Genomic DNA, 19,119 nt, shown 5'->3' with positions numbered 1-19,119 from the left:
CAGACCAGTTTGAGAACATCTGTTCTGTTCGCTGTGGGCTACACTGAGACATGGTGCTGAGGGAGCTTCTCAAAATGGGGCATGGGAAAGTGAAGCTCATTGAACAGTTGGTCAGCTGTTCTTTGAGTACAGCTTTGGTCGTTATCTGCACTAGGCCTACTTTAAGATTCATTTTTGGTGACATCCTGTCCTGGTGGCGGTTTACTGAAGGGTCAGCATGTCTGAGCATGGAGATGGTTAGGGAGTTCCGTGTTAAATATATCAATGACCTAAGGAGTAGGACAGTTTCGGTCTAAAGATGGACTCCTTGCTCAGGGTCTACAACAGCCTCTTCCTTCATCTCTATCTTGTGTTTATTTTTCTCTGTCTGTTGTGTCTCTCTCTTCTCCATCACCGCCCTTTTCACGTGGAGCAGGTCTTGTGAACTGATATGTTTACATCTTGTATGTTATTGGTATGTTCGAACTGTCTTTGATTTACAGAAGTCTACTCTACTCCTGAGCTTTGCACTGGAACTCACATAGAATGCTGAAGTTTGGATTCACTGCCATTTTGACAGCTGTTTAACTCCAAAGATTACGTGACAAGATTTAGTGACAAGGGAATAGGAATAGCTACTATGATGATTGTGTCTTAATGAAACTTTAATAGATGCCTCTGAGCTGAAATGTACAAGAATAATTCTTTTTGAACTGTTTAGTCAGATAACCGTTCCATTTCAGTGCACAAGTACTTGTGAAATTTATGGTGTGTAAAGAATGTGTTCAGCAGTGACCATTTCACATGATCAGGAATAATGTTTTCTAAGCAAAGGAGCTTTGGATTTGTTGAAGTATTTCTGTTCTTGGCCTTGTTTTCTAAGTGAGGGCTGACCATGAGGGAGATTGTTAATAGAGCTGCTTAAGGTGCAACCTGTAATTTATTTGGATGACAGACTGTGCGCTTAATTGGGCAGCATGGAGAATTGTGTGCTCAATCAAATGGAACAAGAAGAGCAAATCTTTGGTATTTTAGAGCAATTGGACTATGCCTGGGGTGTTCTCTAGTGTCTTGTTAAAGTGTTGTGCTAAAGTACAATCCCTTTTTGAAAGCTCCTAATTGAGTAAAACAATCTTGCATCCCTGCTGAAGGATTGTCTCACCTGGGCCAGGAAGTGCCAGGATCCATCTACAATTGGGGATTGGTTCACAAACTTGCCTTGAGTGAACAAGGCAGAGATGCCAAGGGAATTGATGCACACTGCACACTGTACCTGCAGCGCCTGATTGTTCCCATGGGAACAATGGCCTATTGGGCCACAGTCAAGGATGCAGGCTCAGAATCTCCCCGTGGCTCTGATGGAATATCAATCGCGATTTTCTGTTGGCTATTGGCAATTCCGGACTTTTGCCAAGGATTGATCCTGGTGTGATGGTGAGCTGCCAATATTCGTAGCCCTCAATGGTGGTGAAATCATACAGGAGTGTGCGGGAAGGCAGAGTGAAGGTTGAAGGTTATCCGTGGTCTTATTGAAATGTAACAAAGGCTGGAGGTATTTGAATGGTCAGCTCTAGTTTCTGTTTGCAGCTTGAGCAGCAGCTCTTTACGAACACTCGTGGTATGACAGCTTAGTTGATCTACTTCTTGCATTTTTGTATAACTGAGATTGGATCAGAGAAGGGGTGAACTAATCCTCTGTATGGTTCACATTTGAATTGGTCGGGGTTGGGGGCGTTCTCTATACCAGCTTGAGCTTTCAGGACCTTTTTTCTTAATGGATATCCAATTATTAAAATGTGGCTCTGATCTTCCTGTCTCCAAGTGGTCAGACACTGGACACATGCTGAAAGATACACTATATGATAAACGTTGAAGTCCCATGTGGTAATTGTCAGAAGTTTAAACCCCAGGTGGGCAATGACCTGGCATCTGGAACTCTCTAAGTCTCTAGCTCAGAATTAGAGTCTAAGCTTTCAAACTCACTTAATTGATTCCGGAAATGTTTTAAAGGAATTTTAAAACTGGTTTTAACTCCTAGACGGGTGTAAAACTGACCCTTCTTATTCTGACACCCTTCCCCCAATAATTACTCACTGACTACCATCACCTCCCTCAGTTCTCTCTCTCTCTCAGACACATGCACGTATATACACACATACATACTCTATCTCTCTCCCCCAGTTACTGCTGTAAAAAAGGGGGTGTGATTTTATGCACCATATTTCTCATGGAGACTGGCTCCTGCTTGGCCATTTCATGTTGGATACAATAGCATTGTGATATTGGTACAATAAATAATTAGCCCATTAATGGTGTTATCTCTCCCTCTCTCCGTCTTTACTTTTCATACATTATCTGACGCTGTGTGTTTCTGCAAAAAGATTTGTTTCAAATACTAACCAAAGATTTTTTTGTTTCTTTCTTGTTTCCTTTCTCTCCTGCTCAGACTGAAATTGCCAAAAGGCTAAACACGATCTTGGCACAAATCATGCCCTTTCTTTCTCAAGAGGTAAGTGGTCCTGCTTGATCCTCTAGCTACTAGCTATTTAATGCTTTGTGTGAGAGTGTAGAAGCTGAAATGTAACCTGTTTGCGTTCTCCAAGTGGTCCGTGAGAAAAATCCTTCCTGCCTCTTTCGTTGAAACACCATCTCTTGAATATTTCCTATACTCACCACCTTATTCTGTCATTGCTCCCCACTCCACGAAAGACTATTCTGAACTGGAGTATTCCAAGTCCCAGTACTAGTGTGATCTGAATGGGTAACTTTTTTTTTAACCCAGTTATGTAATGTAGTCTCACTGGAGGAATGATGTGGGCCTCTCTCTCAGTCAATGTTCCAACTGTAAAGGCACAAGTAAATCTAAACCCTGGCTGTGAACGATCTGCGGTTGAAATAGGAGGATGTCTCTGGTGTGTCAATGAGGAACGATCCAATCAGGGTTCCTGCCATTCACTTATCCCAGTCCCTGCTGTTCCAGTCAGATTGGCCAAGGACTTGGTTCCGTTGGCATACCCAGGTTAACAGCCCATCTATACTTTTCTTTTTCTTTATTCATTCACGGGATGAGGGCGTCGCTGGTGAGGCAGCATTTATTGCCCGTCCCTAATTGCCCAGAGGGCAGTTAAGAGTCAACCACATTACTGTGGGTCTGCAGTCACATGTAGGCCAGACCAGGTAAGGATGGTAGTTTCCTTCCCTAAAGGACATTAGTGAACCAGATGGGTTTTTCTGACAACCAACAATGGATTCACAGTCATCATTTGACTCAATTCCAGATTTTTACTGAATTCCAATTCCACCATTTGCCTATACTGTTACAATGCCCACTCCACTTAGCAATGGGAATGGATCATTCAGTTCCTTGAGTCAGTTTTGACCTCCTTCCATCCTGATGGATCACACCTCACTCTCGTTTGCACACCATTTCCCACGCTCCTGATGTCCTGGCCTAACAACGGTCTGTCTGTTTCAGTCTATATTTACACATGGAGAAACTAATTCCAAGTTGCCTTTTTTTTCTGGGTTTTAAATGGAGGCTTTGGTTGACCTTCAATGATTGGCAATTCAGGACCTCTATTCTCTGGATCATTCCCACCTGATTCCTGACCGAGGTTTGTACATTTCTGATTGGTGGTGTTCCTATTGATTGAATGGTGGTTCCTCAACATGTCTCTGGTCAAATTCCGACTCCAGTGTTGAGAGATGAGCGCAGAGCGAAGTCAGTCCCATGTGAGATTTCCAACGTCCCAAACTGCTCCCACCTCCGCAGTGCGGGCAGCACTGCTGAGAGACCCTGAATGGTATGTGGGCTGCATTTCCCAGACTGTAGGGAGGTGCAGGCTATTCTGAGCTGGTAGCTACAATCTTAAAGTTGATGAAAGACCCTGTACTGTGCTGTCTTCTGAATGTTTGTTTGTTTGTTTGTTTGTGTGTGTGGTAGTTTGGAGGGGGTGGAGTCTCCAGTTGATACCCCTGATATCCCTGGAATGGAATGGAAACTGGATGATGTAATGATGTGAATAGTCAATGAGGCTGGAGGGGAGTGAAACTTGCAGATTTACAACAAAGTCTCTCAATTAAAGCAGGATTGTTTCCCAGTGAAAATGCAGTCAATGGAGGATAGCTGCATGATGTAAACGTGTAAAATCAATCCCAGTCATATCTGACAATGCAACCTTTAGGCATGATGGAGTAGAGAAACTTCTCCTACATCTCTGCCTGAGTAGGATTTGAGATGAGAAGCCCTATAGAGCAGGAAGAGGCCATTCGGTCCAAGTCCAGACTGACCCTCCGAAGAGTGTCCCACCCAGACCCACCACCCCTACACCACTGCATTTCTCATGGCTAACCCATCCAGCCTGCAAATCTTTGGGACTGTGGGAGGAAAGTGGAGCACCCGGAGGAAACCCACGCAGACACGGGGAGAATGTGCAAACTCCATACAGACAGTCGTCCGAGGGTGAAATTGAACCTGGGTCCCTGGCACTGTGAGGCAGCAGTGCTAACCACTGAGTCACGGTGCAGCACAGTGGGCTAGGCTGATCCAGAACAGCCTATCTCGTGCTGGTGTCTGATCAGTCCAAGCTGAATCGAGTTAGTGTTTGCCATACAGCGCCGGTTCAGTGCCTCCTGCTGGTCAACATTTTTTTCAAAAAAGTGGTTTCTCCTTGTTTGTCCCATAGCTGTTAGAAAGTTTTGAAGCTGCACGTTAATTCTCGGGCCATTTTTGAACGTGTTTCTTCTCTCCACACTGCCCCCTTCCCCCCACCCCCACCCTACTCCCCGATTTCCCCCTCAATCTCACAGCATCAACAGCAAGTTGCACAAGCTGTCGAACGTGCCAAGCAGGTGACTATGACGGAACTAAATTCGATCATCGGGGTACGTGGAGTTCCCAATCTGCCTCTGACAGTGTGTACACCCTCTTTATTATTACTTGACAGTATTGAAGAGTAAACTATACAGTTGGCCTTTTGAAAGGACGGTGGTGCTTTAATGATCCTTAACAAAGACAATCTTTAGTGAATCAACAAAAATCAAAAACTGTTTGCCAGCAGTAAATGTTGGCGCAGTGTGTCTGCATAACTGTAAAATTAAACCTACAGCTAAATTCATTAATTGCCCAATTAAAAACTTCCCTATCATTGAAAGTTCCTATTTAAAGGAATGGACAGGCTAGATGGAGGGATGTTTCCCCTGGTTGTGGTGTCGAGAGCCAAGGGGCACAAGTAGGACTAAGAGAAATTGTTTTCATTCAGGTTGTGAATCTTTGGAATTTTGTCCCCTAGAGGGCTGTGGAAACTCAGTTTTCGGGTCCATTTAAAGTACAGATTGATAGATTTTTGAAGACCGCAAGTGTAATGGAATATGGGGATAGTATAGGGGACAAAAGCATTGAGTATGCCCCCAGTCAGCCATTTCAATGGGCTGAATGGCCTACTCCTGCTCCTGTGTTACAAAAAGCCCCCTCTCCTTCCAGTTGCTCCTGCAGCTCTCCTCCTCGCTGTCTCTGTCCAGTCCACAACATCATCAGTCAAATGAGTTTTGTGAATAAGTAACCTGGTTAATTTGTACAAAGTTTCTTTTGAGACATTTGGTGCAAACGTTTGCCTAATACTGGGCAGTATTTTGTAGATTGGCATTTATAAACAAAATGCATTCAGTAGTGGGGTGGAGATCAGAGGTAGTTTTGCTAGCCTGTGGCTTTTGGGGAACTCCCACAGTGATGCTTAAAGCAGCCTGGTCTGAAAAATGTATCCAAACAACCTTGGGAACAGAGAGTGACTCTAATTCCAAGGGACAACTAGGCCTGGGCGTTAGCCTCTCTCAAAGTTGCTGCCAACTCCCAAGTACACGAGTCCAAGACATTTCCACGTTGTTTAGTAAATGAGGATGACACTTTGACTACAGACCAAAGTGATAGATGCCACTATTCTGGCCCCACCACACTGGCAATATCTTTGGGGAATGTCCCTTTTCTTGGGTGAATAGCGGGTCATAGCACTTGTCTTGTGTTCAGTATGTAGTTAAGAGACATGCTCATGATTTCAACATCATATTGCAGTGTATGACCTAAGGGTATAAAAGTCTCGTACTCCATATTACTTCTAACCAGTTGGAGTATAACATACCAGCAGTATCATACCTGTACCGGCAGCTTTGTTGTGACTGGTCAATCTAATTCTGGACCAGGCAGATCTGTCTGATGACGTGATATTTGTGTAGATAAGTGAGCTATCCTAAATGCCTGTTTCAATACCATGTTACTTCCAGCTAGTTTCTTATGTTGAAAGGGATAACATGAGCATCAGTTAAAATGGCCCACTGGAGGCAAAATCCAAATGATATTGAGCATTGATGGTTGTCTATAAAGAAAAGATTCCAATATCTTGGATGTGACGGTGTTTGTTATCCCTTGTGACATGAGAAGGTGTAGATAATGTGGTATTGAAAGATCCAAAAGGCATTTATTGCAGCTCACTAACATATACAAATATATCATTCACGGGCACATCAGTGTCTGGGCTATTAAGCAATTTGGTTACAACGGAGCAGCATGCTTTCAATAGAGGGTCGGAGTTACGATAGAGCCTTTTTTCTTTAAGCAGCCTTGGGTCGCATGTTCTGATAGAGAGTCATGATCATGTCCCTTTTAAAGGTGTATTGCCACACTGTCTTTTAAAGGTATACCCATTATCCTAACACAACAGTGCTGGTAGCAACTGGAGGAGATCACTGCAGAGTGTTAGAGAGACGGGGAGTTCCCTCGATGTTAGTCACTCACTGTATGAAATTAAGCTGTGTGACGTAGCAGGTTTGCAACTCCTAGTCTTTGACGTTTAGCTGAACTCTAACAATTTGCAGAGACTGAAATTGTAGTGTTTTGGTTTGGGCAGCAGGGTTGTGGGGGGGAATTCAAATGTTAAAAACATTGCCTGGCAGGTCGAGCTTTGCCTTGAATCCTGTTCCATTTTATGAAAACCTGGTCACCAGTCTGGTGCCTTCATTAAAGGGTTGCCGCTCACCCTCCTTTCAAGCTGTGACTGCACAATTGGCTCTGACAATGTTGTATTTTGATGCGAGTCGCTATAGAAATTAATTGAGTTAAATTAGTGTTTAGCACGTCTAATTAATGGTTTCGATGGTGTGTGACATTGCTGCAACTGGAGATATTTGAAAAGACTCTGGTGCCTGTCAGTGAAGTTGCTAGAGGGGGTGGAAAGGGGTTTAAAACAACATGATCCGCTAAGTGCTGGAGATGTGAGCAAGGGTGTAATCAGGAAGGAGAAATCCATTGAAGTTGTGCAAAAGCCTCAGACACACCCTTTGTTCTAACCTTTCCTTCAGATGCATAACTTAATAAACTATCTTCAGACTCTCCACCCAATTGCTGAAGACAAATTGATCTGGTCTCCTCTTGGAGTGTTCTTGATGCTTGATAAAAGTTTTTTCTTTTCTTTCAGCAATGGCAAGATGTATAGGAGGCTTCAGAATAAAGAGGCCACAGTTTCATTAGCTGCCTCCTTTTTTTTGTGTGTGTGGGAGTTGAGAGGCCAGGAGGTGGGTCACAGCAGCTGGAGGCAGATATTGGAATTCAATTAAAGCAAATGAGTTAGGCCTGTGACCCCCATTTTTGAGGTAATTGCTTCCTTGAATCTGGCTGAATACAAGCGTTGGGCTGTCATTAAAGCAGCCAGCTATTCAATCAGTTTGCCTGATGAACCGTTGCAATGGTGGAATTATGGGCAATCAAGGAGTACCTCTACTGTGGTTCTGTGCTTGCTGCCACGCACTCTCTCAAACGCTGCTGCGTCATTCAGGCATGGACTCTTTATTGTCTCTCCTGAAAGAACCGAGACTTAATGGGGGGTTGGAGAGAAGGAGCTGGGGCTGTAGGGTAACACAGTCTCCCTCCCCCAAGCCCCCAACAAAAGGCCACTGGTGGCTTTTACATTAATGACCAGCCAATCCAGTTATTTTATTGCTTAGGATGTGCTTTGTGCTGCCAATGACTATATGAGCAAGATGATTGGGATGCACCCTTGTTTAACTTTCCTCCTGTGAATTCTTGGATTGAAGCACGTTTTGTTGTTAGAAACATGATCTCGCTTTTGTGATTTTTTTTAAATGTAGCTCATCTCAGACTGCTTCTGGTTAATATTCTTTTGCTTCCGATGACTCGTCTCCCCATAGTTGTGAGAAGTATCAGCTGCCCAACATCTTTGGGGAAAGAGGGGGAGCAAGGGTTTAATTTTGCTTCACAGCCTTCACTTGTGAGTTTGAGTCAGTGTGTTACCTTCTGAAATCCCTTATCTCCATTCCTCTTCAACAGTTTGTTTTGTCAGTATCTCCTCCTTCCTGATAAAGTATGTAAACAGCCTGGCCTTTGGAATAGTCTGCTCTAACTGTCTGTTCCCAGTTGTGATTAGTAAGTTATAACATAAACTATCCTCTGTGTTTGGCAGTGAAGGTGGAAAATATTCAGAACTGGGAGGTTTTGATGTAGGCATTTATCATTTATGTAAGGCTTTGCTTTTTGAATGTAGTTTTTTTTTATAAAAAACATTTTTTTTGTGTGTGTTTGAAAAGCTTTGACCTGTTTGTGTCTGGGTCAATAACTTTGCCTCTCTGTTCTACAAGGCCAGGCACTGCCTCCTGTCTCAGTGAGATGCTACTGTGTGAAGGATTGTCTTTTGTTTCTGGACCTTGTTAACAAATAAAAAAGGCTCCTGGCTGATATATAACACCAGTGCAGGCGTAAACAGTCTGGACAAGTTGTCCTCAGTGTTTTACTTCCCCCCCCCTCAAATTTAATCTTCAACCAGCAAAATTCACAGCATAATTTTCCAGCAGAATAAACTGGCATGAATTTGCACTCTTTCATCACGGGTCATTTCACAACGATGCTCATTGATGCATGCTGACCTAACTGAGGCCCCAGTCAAACTCCATTGTTGCTGTAAGGCTATGATTGTTTTTTTTCTCTCTCTGTTCCCTTGGTTACTGTGGGACCTTCACCTTCCTATACTTTGTCTCTGCCCATCCAAAGCAGCCAGTTTGTCGTGTTAGCAAGCCACCTTTCCTTGTGCCTTCCAGGGCCTGTGAGAACAGGCTAGTCAGTCCCTCACACCTCTACTGCCTTTCAGTTCAATCGTGGCTGATCTTAACTCTCCTCCTTTTGATTCCCCAACTCTTACCTTTTCTTTTAAAAAATGTACTCCTGCCCAACAAATTCTGATCTATATTTGAAATTTTCAACAGACCCCAGCCTCGGCATCTCACGTGGGGGTGGGACAAGTTTTAATGACTTCCACACCCTCCAAATGAAGACCCGTTCCCTGTTGTGGCCCTTGAGTTTTAGCTTGACACTAAATTTCAAAGTTAGATTGCTACCCAAACCAGAGGCAGTAGAATAGAGAGGGGGGTAAACCATCGGCTCACTTTACTTATCAAAAAATTAGGAATTCTATTGCTCTTTTAATTTTCCACACTCCCGTGAGTGAGAGCTCTGTCTGTGAAACAGTGCCTTCTGTTTAACCCTCTCAGCCTTTGCAGTTTTTGTTCAAACCATTTCCAAAGTCTAGAGAGAGTCCCCTCTGCATTTCAATGATGTATAAAAGGCAGCTCCAAACTGTGATAGTCACCAGATGTCAGCCTGAGTGTAAAACCGACTGCTGTTGCCGAAGAAGATCCAACTTGTGCTATGGTGGAGGTGAACACATGGGATCAGGTACTACTCAGGGTGTTCCCCTCTCTTCTGAAGGTTGTGCGTTATAATCTCGGAAAACAGCCTAGCAGAAAAGTCCAGACTGAAACTCAGCGCTGCTGTGAGGAAGATGCTGCCCTGTTGGAGGAGCTGTGTTGGAGGCATTAAACAGAAGACTCTTCTTGCTCCCTGTATGTGGATATATAAAAGATTTTGAGGCGCAATGTTAAATAAGAGCAAATGAATTTATCCCTGGTGTCCTGGCTAATAATTACCCTTCAAGTCTATTAAAAGAGAGAGCTGATTATCATCTTGCTGTGCACAGGTTAACTGAGGTTCTGACATTTTACAACAACCCCACACTACTGCTTTGGAGTTCAGAAGAGGAGTCAATACCAGACTTGAAACATTAACACTATTTCTCTCTCCTGAGATGCTGCCAGACCTGCTGAGTTTCTCCGGCAATTTCTGTTTTTGTTTCAGATTTCCAGCATCTGTAATTCATTGTTTTATTTTAGAGGGTTTATTGTTTTTCTCCTAACATTGAAACACAAGGGGGTGTGGGGAGTGGGGGTGTGTGTGGGGGGGAAGGATCAGAAGTAGGCCATTCAGCCAATCGAATGTCCTCCACCATTCAATATGAACATGGCTGATCATCCAACTCGGTCCCCCTGTTCCACTTTCTCCTTATACCCTTCAATCTCTCCAGTCCTAAAAACCATATCTAACTCCTTTGTAAAAATAGTCAATGTTTTAGCCTCCATTATGTTTTATAGCAGAAAATCTCTCATTTGTTTGGATTGTGGGGGAAGAGAAGTGTGAATGATTTAGGCAGAGAGGGATCTGACAGTGATATTCAGTTTTACAAGACCCCACTGGCCATTGAAAGGTTCACGTTTGAAGATTGAATGTTCATTTGCCTGTCCTCCCCAAACCAACCTCCCTTCATGCCAGCGGCAGGAGGTGTACTGAGCTGGTTCCATGCTGTTGTTATTTGAGGTGGTTGTTTATAGATGGGGCCCAGAGTGAGGTGGGTGCAGGATGAGTGTGTCCTGGGCGTTGACCCCTTTCCAATGAAGTACTGAGGGGAGTGTTGCAGCAGTGGCTATTACATGATCCTACCTGAGCCTCCCCTGCCTTTGGTCACCTACCACCTCCAACCCTTGTTTCCCACAGTCAATTGGAAAGTGAACGGAAACTGAAAGAACTGCGGATGCTGTAAATCAGGAACAAAAACAAAGTTGCTGGAAAAGCTCAGCAGGTCTGGCAACGTCTGTGAAGGAAGAACAGAGTTAACGTTTTGAGTCCGGTGACCCTTCCTCAGAACTGATGAAAGTGAATGGACCCTGATTGGATGGACTTTTACTGAATCTATGTTCCCACTTCCAGTTTTGTTTTAATCAGAAGACTGAAAATTATAAAGTGCCTTTGGAGATTTCTTCCCGGCCCCCCCCCAACCCCAACAGCAGTGTCTGGCTTTTAATTTCTGGAGGATGGATAGTCCAGGCTTTGGTTGGTTCTCTGTAATTTGATGTTTCTGTAACCAGTTTGCTGTCCTCACACAGAGCATCAAAACTTGGCTAAACAAAAACAAAACAAAAAGGACCGCTGGAAGTCAGAAACAAAAACTGAAATTGTTGGAAAAAACTCAGTGGGTCTGGCCACATCTGTGGCGAGAAGTCAGAGTTGATGACTCTGGTCCAGTGACCATTCTTCAGAACGTTAACTCTGCTTTCACTCCACCGATGCTGCCAGGACCTGCTGAGTTTTCCCAGCAATTTCTGTTTGTATGATTAAACCTGGCCGCTGTCAGAGGCTTGCAGTGTGTTTCTGATCCGAGTGACTGTTGGGGAGGGCAGGGGTTAAAACAACATGCTGTCTCCTTTTTTAAAAAGAGAGAGTTAAAGAAGGTGGTGAGAGAGATCCAGAGGCTGAGAACTTCCAGCATACCTTGGGCAAAAGGAAATGCAGATGTTGCGATCTGTGTGTTGGATAATGAGCAAATGCAGCAATGTGTGACCAAGGCGCTGCTCCAGACCCAAGTGCTCTCTGTGCCTGTAGAGTCATACAGCATGGAAACAGACCCTTCAGTCCAACCTGTCCATGCTGACCAAGTTTCCCCAAACTAAACTAGTCTTACCTGCCTGCACTCGGCCCATATCCTTCCAAACCTTTCCTATTCATGTACCTATCCAAATGTCTATTAAATATTAAAGTGTACCTGCTTTAAAGTTTTGGCCAAGATCTGTAGCTCTAAAATGTACCTGCATTTTGACACACAACCACTAGCCACAGTAACGTTAAAGGGTCAATGCTGAGGAAACTTGTGGAAAACCGTTGCTCACCATTGAATTTTTGAGAAGTGGTACGTTAAGAGTAATTTACCTCCTGTAATGACTTTTTCTTTCACACTGTTGTGTTTTGAATTGTAATAATTTTTGTTGATACCACCACAGTACGGGGTGGCTCCGGTGCAGTGGTAGTGTACTTGCCTCTGAATCAGGAGGCCCAGGTTCAAGTCTCTCCAAAGGTATGTCATGACATGTCTGCATGAGTTGATTTAGAAAATTATCTAATATCACCACAGTCTTGTTCCAAAAAAAAATCCCTTTGTTCCCCTGCACCCCCCATACCTCTGCTCCCACCAGGCACTTGGTGCCTTGTGGTTATGATGACTGCATCTTCCAAACCCAACAGGAGAATGTAACAAACAGCAGCTGGCATGGGCCATTCGGCCCTGCTCCAACATTCAACAGGATCGTGGTTGACCTTCCACCTCCATTGCACTCACCCTCATTGACCCCCTACACTTTCCCATAAAATGATTTCCCATTTGGTGCCTAGCAATCAGTTGACTCCTGGTTGGAGGATACTCAACAATAGTGTGCCCCCCACACTCTCTGGGGTAGAACATTTTAGAGAATCTCGATTGAAGAAAAGTTCTCATTTTGGATCAGCTATGCTGGCCTCTTGTTCGGTGTCTGCGAACCCATGTTTGACATTCCCTGGTGGCAGTAAGAACTGCAGCATTTACTTATCAAGCTGCTTCGATAAGTTTGTATAGATGAGGGTAAGATCACAGCAGATTCAAGCTGTCTACCACTTGCCTCTAATCTTGATTTCCTTACCCATGAAAGGAGATACTTGCCATGAGATGGAGTTGAATGAAGGTCCGTTAGCTGGCTTCCTGGGACGAACAGAGTCGGCTGGTACCCTTGAGTTTTAAAGGATATGATGTGATCTGAAAGAAACCGATCCTCATGGACGGAGTGACAGGGTGTGGGCTGAGAAATTGCTTCCGTCTATCCTGGACATCCTGGAGCTGGGGTGGGAGATCACAGCCTCCAGATAAGAGGGTGCTCCATTTGGGAATGGAGTCCTCACTGAGGATTGGGAATCTTTGGAATCCTCTTGGAGGATGACAGCTGCTCTGTCTTTGAGTAGATTGTAGAACGAGATCGCTGGATTGGATTGAGAGAAATGAGGGAATGAGCAAGAAAGTGGGGCTGATTTTGAAGGTCACCATCATGATGTTGAATCGTGGAGCCAAGCTGATAGGGATGAATAGCTTGCCTCTTCCCGTTAACATCCAACTGCGGGAAGGGACAACAAGAGCAGCACAACACCGTTTGAACATGCTGCATTGACTGAGACCGGTTAAAGGGTTTTCCTTGCCCAGTCAGACTGTACAGGTTGTTGGCTGTGGAAGAAGAGAGCGCCAGTTTTTAAGATCATTCACAAACGCACCAGAGTTGGAGAAGAGAAATGCTTTTGCCACGGTGAGTTGGCGTAATCTGCTCCCTGAAAGGGTGGTGGAAGCAGACATGAGAGTAACTTCTCAAATGGAATTAGGGCACCGCCTTAGGGCGAAGGGAAGACCTATTAGATCGGAGATAAGGAGAAACTTCTTCAGCCAGAGAGTGGTGAATCTATGGAATTCACTGCCACAGAAGGCTGTGGAGGCCTGGTCATTGAGTATATTTAAGACTGAGATAGGTTCTTGATTATCGAGGGTTATGGGGAGAAAGCAGGAGAATGGGTTGAGGAACTTATCAGCCATGACTGAATGGCGGAGCAGACTAAATGGGCCAAGTGGCCTAATTTCTGCTCCTATGTCTTATGGATAGATACTGTTACAGGACTGTGGGAGATGAGTTAAAGAGCTGGCATAGGGCAGAATGGCCTCGGTTTGGTAGGATTGTCAGAGTTGTCTGTTAACAGTGAGAACAGTCCTCCACACGACATGGTTTTATTTATTGATGGAATGTGGGTATTGTTGGCTGGTCTGCCATTTCTCACCCATTCTTAGTGGTTGTGGAGTAGGTAGTGGTGAGCTGCTTCCCTGAGCAGTTACAATTTTGACCCAGTGCCAGCGAAGGAACGGTGAGAGTCTTTCCAAATCAGGATGGCAAACATGCAAGTGAACATCGTGTTGGTGTTCCTCTTTTCTGCCTCATCCTCCCAGCCTGATGTTTCAACTCTTTTTACATAAGCGGTTTCCAATCTCAGTTGCTGAAACCAAGTCACTGGATTCTTCTCCTCCCTAAATGCTCGCTAGTTTGCACCCGCCCTGGGAAGTGAGGATAATATCAAACCCCAGCTGTGTTGCTTTTTGTGGTCAAACAAACTGACTGAGGAGTCAACAGCAAAGTCCACCTCTCATTCACAAACTGTGGTATACGCTGCCATTTAGTAAGTCAATTGTAGCTTCTAACCTCTAAACAAACCAAGCACATGATAGCTCTCTCGCTAATGGGTTGCCATCTGAATGTTTGATTACATTAGAAAATTAGTGCCAAAGTTCAGCTGAGGCACAGACCAGTTATTGAAGGAGTAATTGCTCCATCTCCCTGCTTCGTGCTCTCAGGTCACTTATTGGTTGCTGTTACATTTTCTGGGGGGTGGGGGGCTCTGGATTCTGGGTTTCTAACTCCCCTGGTATCAGCAGCCCATACTCCTGTAACTGGCTAAATGTGAGTCTGTGCAGTGACCATTTCCTAGCTATTCGGCTATGGGGTTCCTCAATGTATCTGTTGACTGGCGCTGTGTGTGTGTGTGTGTGTGTGTGTGTGTGTGTGTGTGTACGCGCACTTTCAAACAGACCCATGATCAGGAGCAGATTGAACTCCTGAGAATGATACATAATTTCCTGTCTTTCTCCTTGCACCATTGCCCCTCTTCCTTCCCCCTCTCCCTCTCCTCTTTGTCGTCAGCTACCGCCACCCTTGGCAAAAGAGAGCTGTAACTCCCTCCCAAAGACAGAGTCTCTGAATTGAACTGTTACTGTTTAAATGATGAGAACAGTTTTGTTTTAGTTAGGGGGTGGTGGGCTGATTTTTGATCTGGGTCTATTATTTACCAATGCTGTGGTTGTACATTTTGACTTTGCTGATTATGGAGTTGGGAAGTGCAAATTCACCAGCAAGTGAGCATTTTCACTGTGAATCCTGTCAATCTGTGATTTAAGATTCTGCTTTTAAAGTATAAATATAGTATCTAGAACCCTCACAGTGCGGAAGCAGGCCATTTGGCCCATCGGGTCCAGGCTGACCCTCTGAAGAGCATCTCACCCAGACCCACGCCCCTTGCCCTATCCCTATAACCCTACATCCAGTGGCCTAGATAAATGTCCAAAAGTTCAAATCCCACTGTTTCCTGAGGTACTTGAATTTGATCTGATTTATTATTGTCACATGTACCTAGGTACAATGAAAAGTTTTGTTTTGTGTGCAGTACAGGCAGACCATACCATACAAAGTGCATTAGGGTAATAGAACAGAGCGAGGAATACAATGTTACAGCTGCAGAGAAGGCGCAGAAGGAGCGAGATCAACATTAAACTTAAAATTTGAGACGTCTATTCAAGACGTCTAAGTCTAATAACAGCGGGGAAGAAGCTGTTCTTGAATCTGTTGGAACGTGTGTTTCATCTACTGCTCGACAGAAGAGGTTGGACAAGATTACAACCTGGCTGGGAGCGCTGTTTGATGTTGGCTGCCTTTTTGAGGCAGTGAGAAGTATAAATGGGAGGTTGGCTTGTGTGGACTGGGCTGATCTGCACTCAGTGAGAACAGCAGGTAGCATAGTCCTGGTTTCAGGCAGACCCAGTGGTGCTAGAGTGAGGGAATGCTTCACCGTCGGGGTACCAGGATACTTTATTGTGTGGCCCTATGGATGGTGTGGTTTGGAGCAGGTGATCAATGCTAGGTTGTTATGAAACTACAAGAGTGGAGCTTGCAGGATCTCTCCCTCCGGAACTGCTTAAGAGAAAAGTTGGATGTGTATTCACAGGAGTTTAGAGAAGCTGACCTTCTGGAAATGCACAAGGTCCTGAGGGGGCTGAAGGGACTAGAGGCTGGAGTTTGAACATTTGGGATCTTCCTTTTAACACAGAGGTGAAAAGAATAGTTTTATTTTTGAGGGTCATGGTTCTTTATAACTGTATTCCCAGAGAGTAATGTAGATCCAAACACGGAGATTTTAAGATGGAGGTAGATAGCATCTTCATTAACAGGGGGCTGTGGAGTGCCAGAGATGGCCAGGAATGTGAGGTTGAGACCACCACCTGATCAGCCCTGATTTTTTTCAATGGCGGAGCAGGCTCAAGGGGCTGAGTGGCCTACATCTCATTCCTATGATAGTATGTGTGCTGGAGGTGGAATGAAGAGCCTTTCTTTGGAAGGAGGTGGAATGATGACAGGAACGGAATGATGGGTGGGTGTGATATTTTGTCTTTTGCAGCTTCACCTTGATCTGTGTTACACCACATCCTGCGAAACTGCTCATTCTCCTTCAGATGAAAAGATCAAATTGAGTGTCGGCTTTTGCGTGAAGTCATTTTTGTTTTAAGGGCTTGTTGTGTTTTTGGTTTTAAAAAGTGGGGTCGCTGGGATGCAAACATTGGGAATTGAGTCTTTATAATTTAACATCTAAAATCTATTTTTTTTTCATTTCCCAGCAGCACCATGCTATCTACCCACCTCTCACGGTTAGTCCCTCCCAGCGGAACTGTTTATACCTCTTTTTTTTTGTTAATGTGTCTCAAACATGCTCCCATTGTGACTTGCTGTTTGTGCCAGTTGTGTGTGCACACAGACCTGGCTGCTTCTGCTGGCATTGTAGTGACCTTAATGCTAACTGGCAGCGTGCCTGAGCTTTTATGGGGACTGTTTCGGTATCAGCTGCTATCCCTAATCCCCTTCCCATTGCTTCCTTGGGCCACATTTAACTGCATGTTTCACTCTGCTCAGTGGGGAGTATAGAACACGACCATCCCCAGTTTTGATTCTGCCTCGGGCCCCTATAATCGGCTTCCACCGTCCGTCCAGGCAGGGCTGGGTACAAGGGTTCAACAAGTGTCCAAACAGCAACTGTGGTTGGAGGGTGCTGGGGGTTGGCCAGTGAAGCAGAGAAATAGCTGGAGTGCAAGCTTTCAGGTGCCTGAGCTACTGAGCCCTCAATATTGGATCAGACCTTGAGGAAAGAAGTGTATAGGGCGAGGGAGATAGAGTCCGAGAGCACAGAAACAGACTTGTTGGTACTACAGTCCACCCTGACTATGTTCCCAAACCAAACTATTCCCACCTGGCTGCATTTGGCCCATATTCCTTCAAATATTTCCCATTCATGTATGTATCCAAATGTCTTTTAAACGTTGTAACTGTATCTGGATCCATCACTTCCTTAATAAGTTCATTCCACACTCAAACCACTCTCTGTTTTAAAAAAAGTTGTCCTTTTTTAAATTTTTCCCCTCCCACCTTAAAAATATGCCCCCTAGTTTTGAACTCCCCTACCTTAAGGAAAAGACCATTGTCATTCACCTTATCTATGTCCTTCATGATTTTATAAAACTTTTATAAGGTCACCCTTCAACCCCCTCTGCTCCAGTGAAGAATGTCCCAGCCTAATTTCATAACTCACACCCTCCATTCCCAGCAACGTCCTGGTAAATCTTAGAGTAATTGGGTATGTCTTGTGACAAAGCTGCTACAGGTGTGTTGGATCGAATGGTCTCCTCCTGTGCTCTATCATTTTGATTTTCTTTTCCCCCAAAAGAAAGTACAACACGGTCAGAATAAGATCCTCTGGTTCACCTCTACCTTCTGTACAGTTCAGATGCCAGGTACCTCCATGTACAGGCGCCCCATTCCGTAGAATGTTCCCTGTTTGTAATTAATTTTATGTTGGCCATCAGTGGAGTGGGAAAAAAAGAATAAGGATAAAGAGCAACTCACCCAAAATGAGAGGACACTGACATCTTTACCTTCTGAATGTCTGTGTTATGAATGCCTTGACTTGTTCAAAGCCAGCCGTGGGGTTTCAGTTGAAAATTCTGCCAAGGATGAGAATGATAATCCTAGAGTTACAACCGCTATAAAGCTTGCCCTTGAGCCGAAAGTAATTTGGACTAATAATGCTTGTGTTGACCGGAGCTGTGTCCCGCTGGATGCTGTGTGTCTGTCTGTACTGATGGTATCTGTTTTGGGTGATTTTCTTGTTTTTTGCTGAGCTGTTTTCTGGACTATTTGTCTTGGTTTGTGTGCACATGTATACACTTTAAATAAAGTTTGACTAGTAAATCTCAGTGATATGGCAGTGTTGGTACCTCTGGACTTGGGGAAAGAGCCATTCGTTAATGAACACTACATGGGTTCATGCTGATTTACTAGATTTTGGCTGGGGAGTGGCATGGGGTTGGTATTCATGGGGTGCTGCACTGTCCTGTTCCCCTGTGCAGCTAGACAGTGGGGAAGACCTGGATCAGAGTTGCAGTACATCAGTGTACATCAGACCAGCTCCTCCTGAATCCTAAGGCCATTGCTGTCTATACGATAGCTGCTACCACTGGTGGTCAAGACAATTACCCCACCCCACCCACCCCTTGTATCCCGTGAGTGAGACACTGAAGAGTAACTGAGCTCCATTTGGATGATACCCCAACACTTGGAGGGAGAGGGGGTTTTAAATAAAAACCCAAAGCTTCATTGTTATCTGGCTGAAGTATTTTTGTTGTTTTTGTAGTTTGGGGTTAAATTAACCATTTCATTTCTAGAATTTTCTCTCTCCTCTTTAGCAGGAAGCTCTTTTGTAAATTTTTGTTTCTGTGTTTTAATTGAGAAATGTTACTCATGAGATTTTTTCTCTCAATTTTTTTCCCTCTCTCTATCTCTATCTCTCTATCTCTCTATCTCTCTATCTATCTCTCTGTCTCTGTATCTGTATCTGTCTCTCTCTCTCTGCCTCTGTGTCTCTCTCCCTCTGTCTGTTTCTGTCTCTGTCTTTGTCTCTCTCTCTCACTGTCTCTCTCTCTCTGTCTGTCGGTCTGTCTCTCTCTCTGTCTGTCGGTCTGTCTCTCTCTCTTTCTGTCGGTCTGTCTGTCTGTCTCTGTCTCTCTCTCTCTCTCTCTCTCTCTGGCTGTGTCTCTCTCT

The 19,119-nt window shown here is 44.4% G+C and overlaps 1 protein-coding gene across 18 annotated transcripts in view; it reads left to right on the top strand.

Moving 5' to 3' along the window:
• Positions 1-19,119, top strand: part of tle3a (TLE family member 3, transcriptional corepressor a) — a 97,946-nt gene that overhangs the window by 24,953 nt on the left and 53,874 nt on the right. For 4 of the 18 annotated variants that reach the window (XM_048615892.1, XM_048615903.1, XM_048615895.1 and 1 more), the window contains exons 5-7: positions 2,426-2,488; positions 4,789-4,893; positions 16,647-16,676. In XM_048615892.1, coding sequence (XP_048471849.1) covers positions 2,426-2,488; positions 4,789-4,893; positions 16,647-16,676 — 198 coding nt within the window. The remainder of the gene's footprint in view (positions 1-2,425; positions 2,489-4,788; positions 4,894-16,646; positions 16,677-19,119) is intronic. The other 14 variants (XM_048615909.1, XM_048615898.1, XM_048615902.1 and 11 more) reach the window with 7 other exon arrangements.

This window comes from Rhincodon typus, chromosome 33, assembly GCF_021869965.1.
Source record: "Rhincodon typus isolate 14 chromosome 33, sRhiTyp1.1, whole genome shotgun sequence".
Classification (NCBI taxonomy): Eukaryota; Metazoa; Chordata; class Chondrichthyes; order Orectolobiformes; family Rhincodontidae; genus Rhincodon; species Rhincodon typus.
The sequence above is the reverse complement of the archived record's forward strand: the minus strand, read 5'-3'. Positions and strand labels throughout refer to the sequence as shown.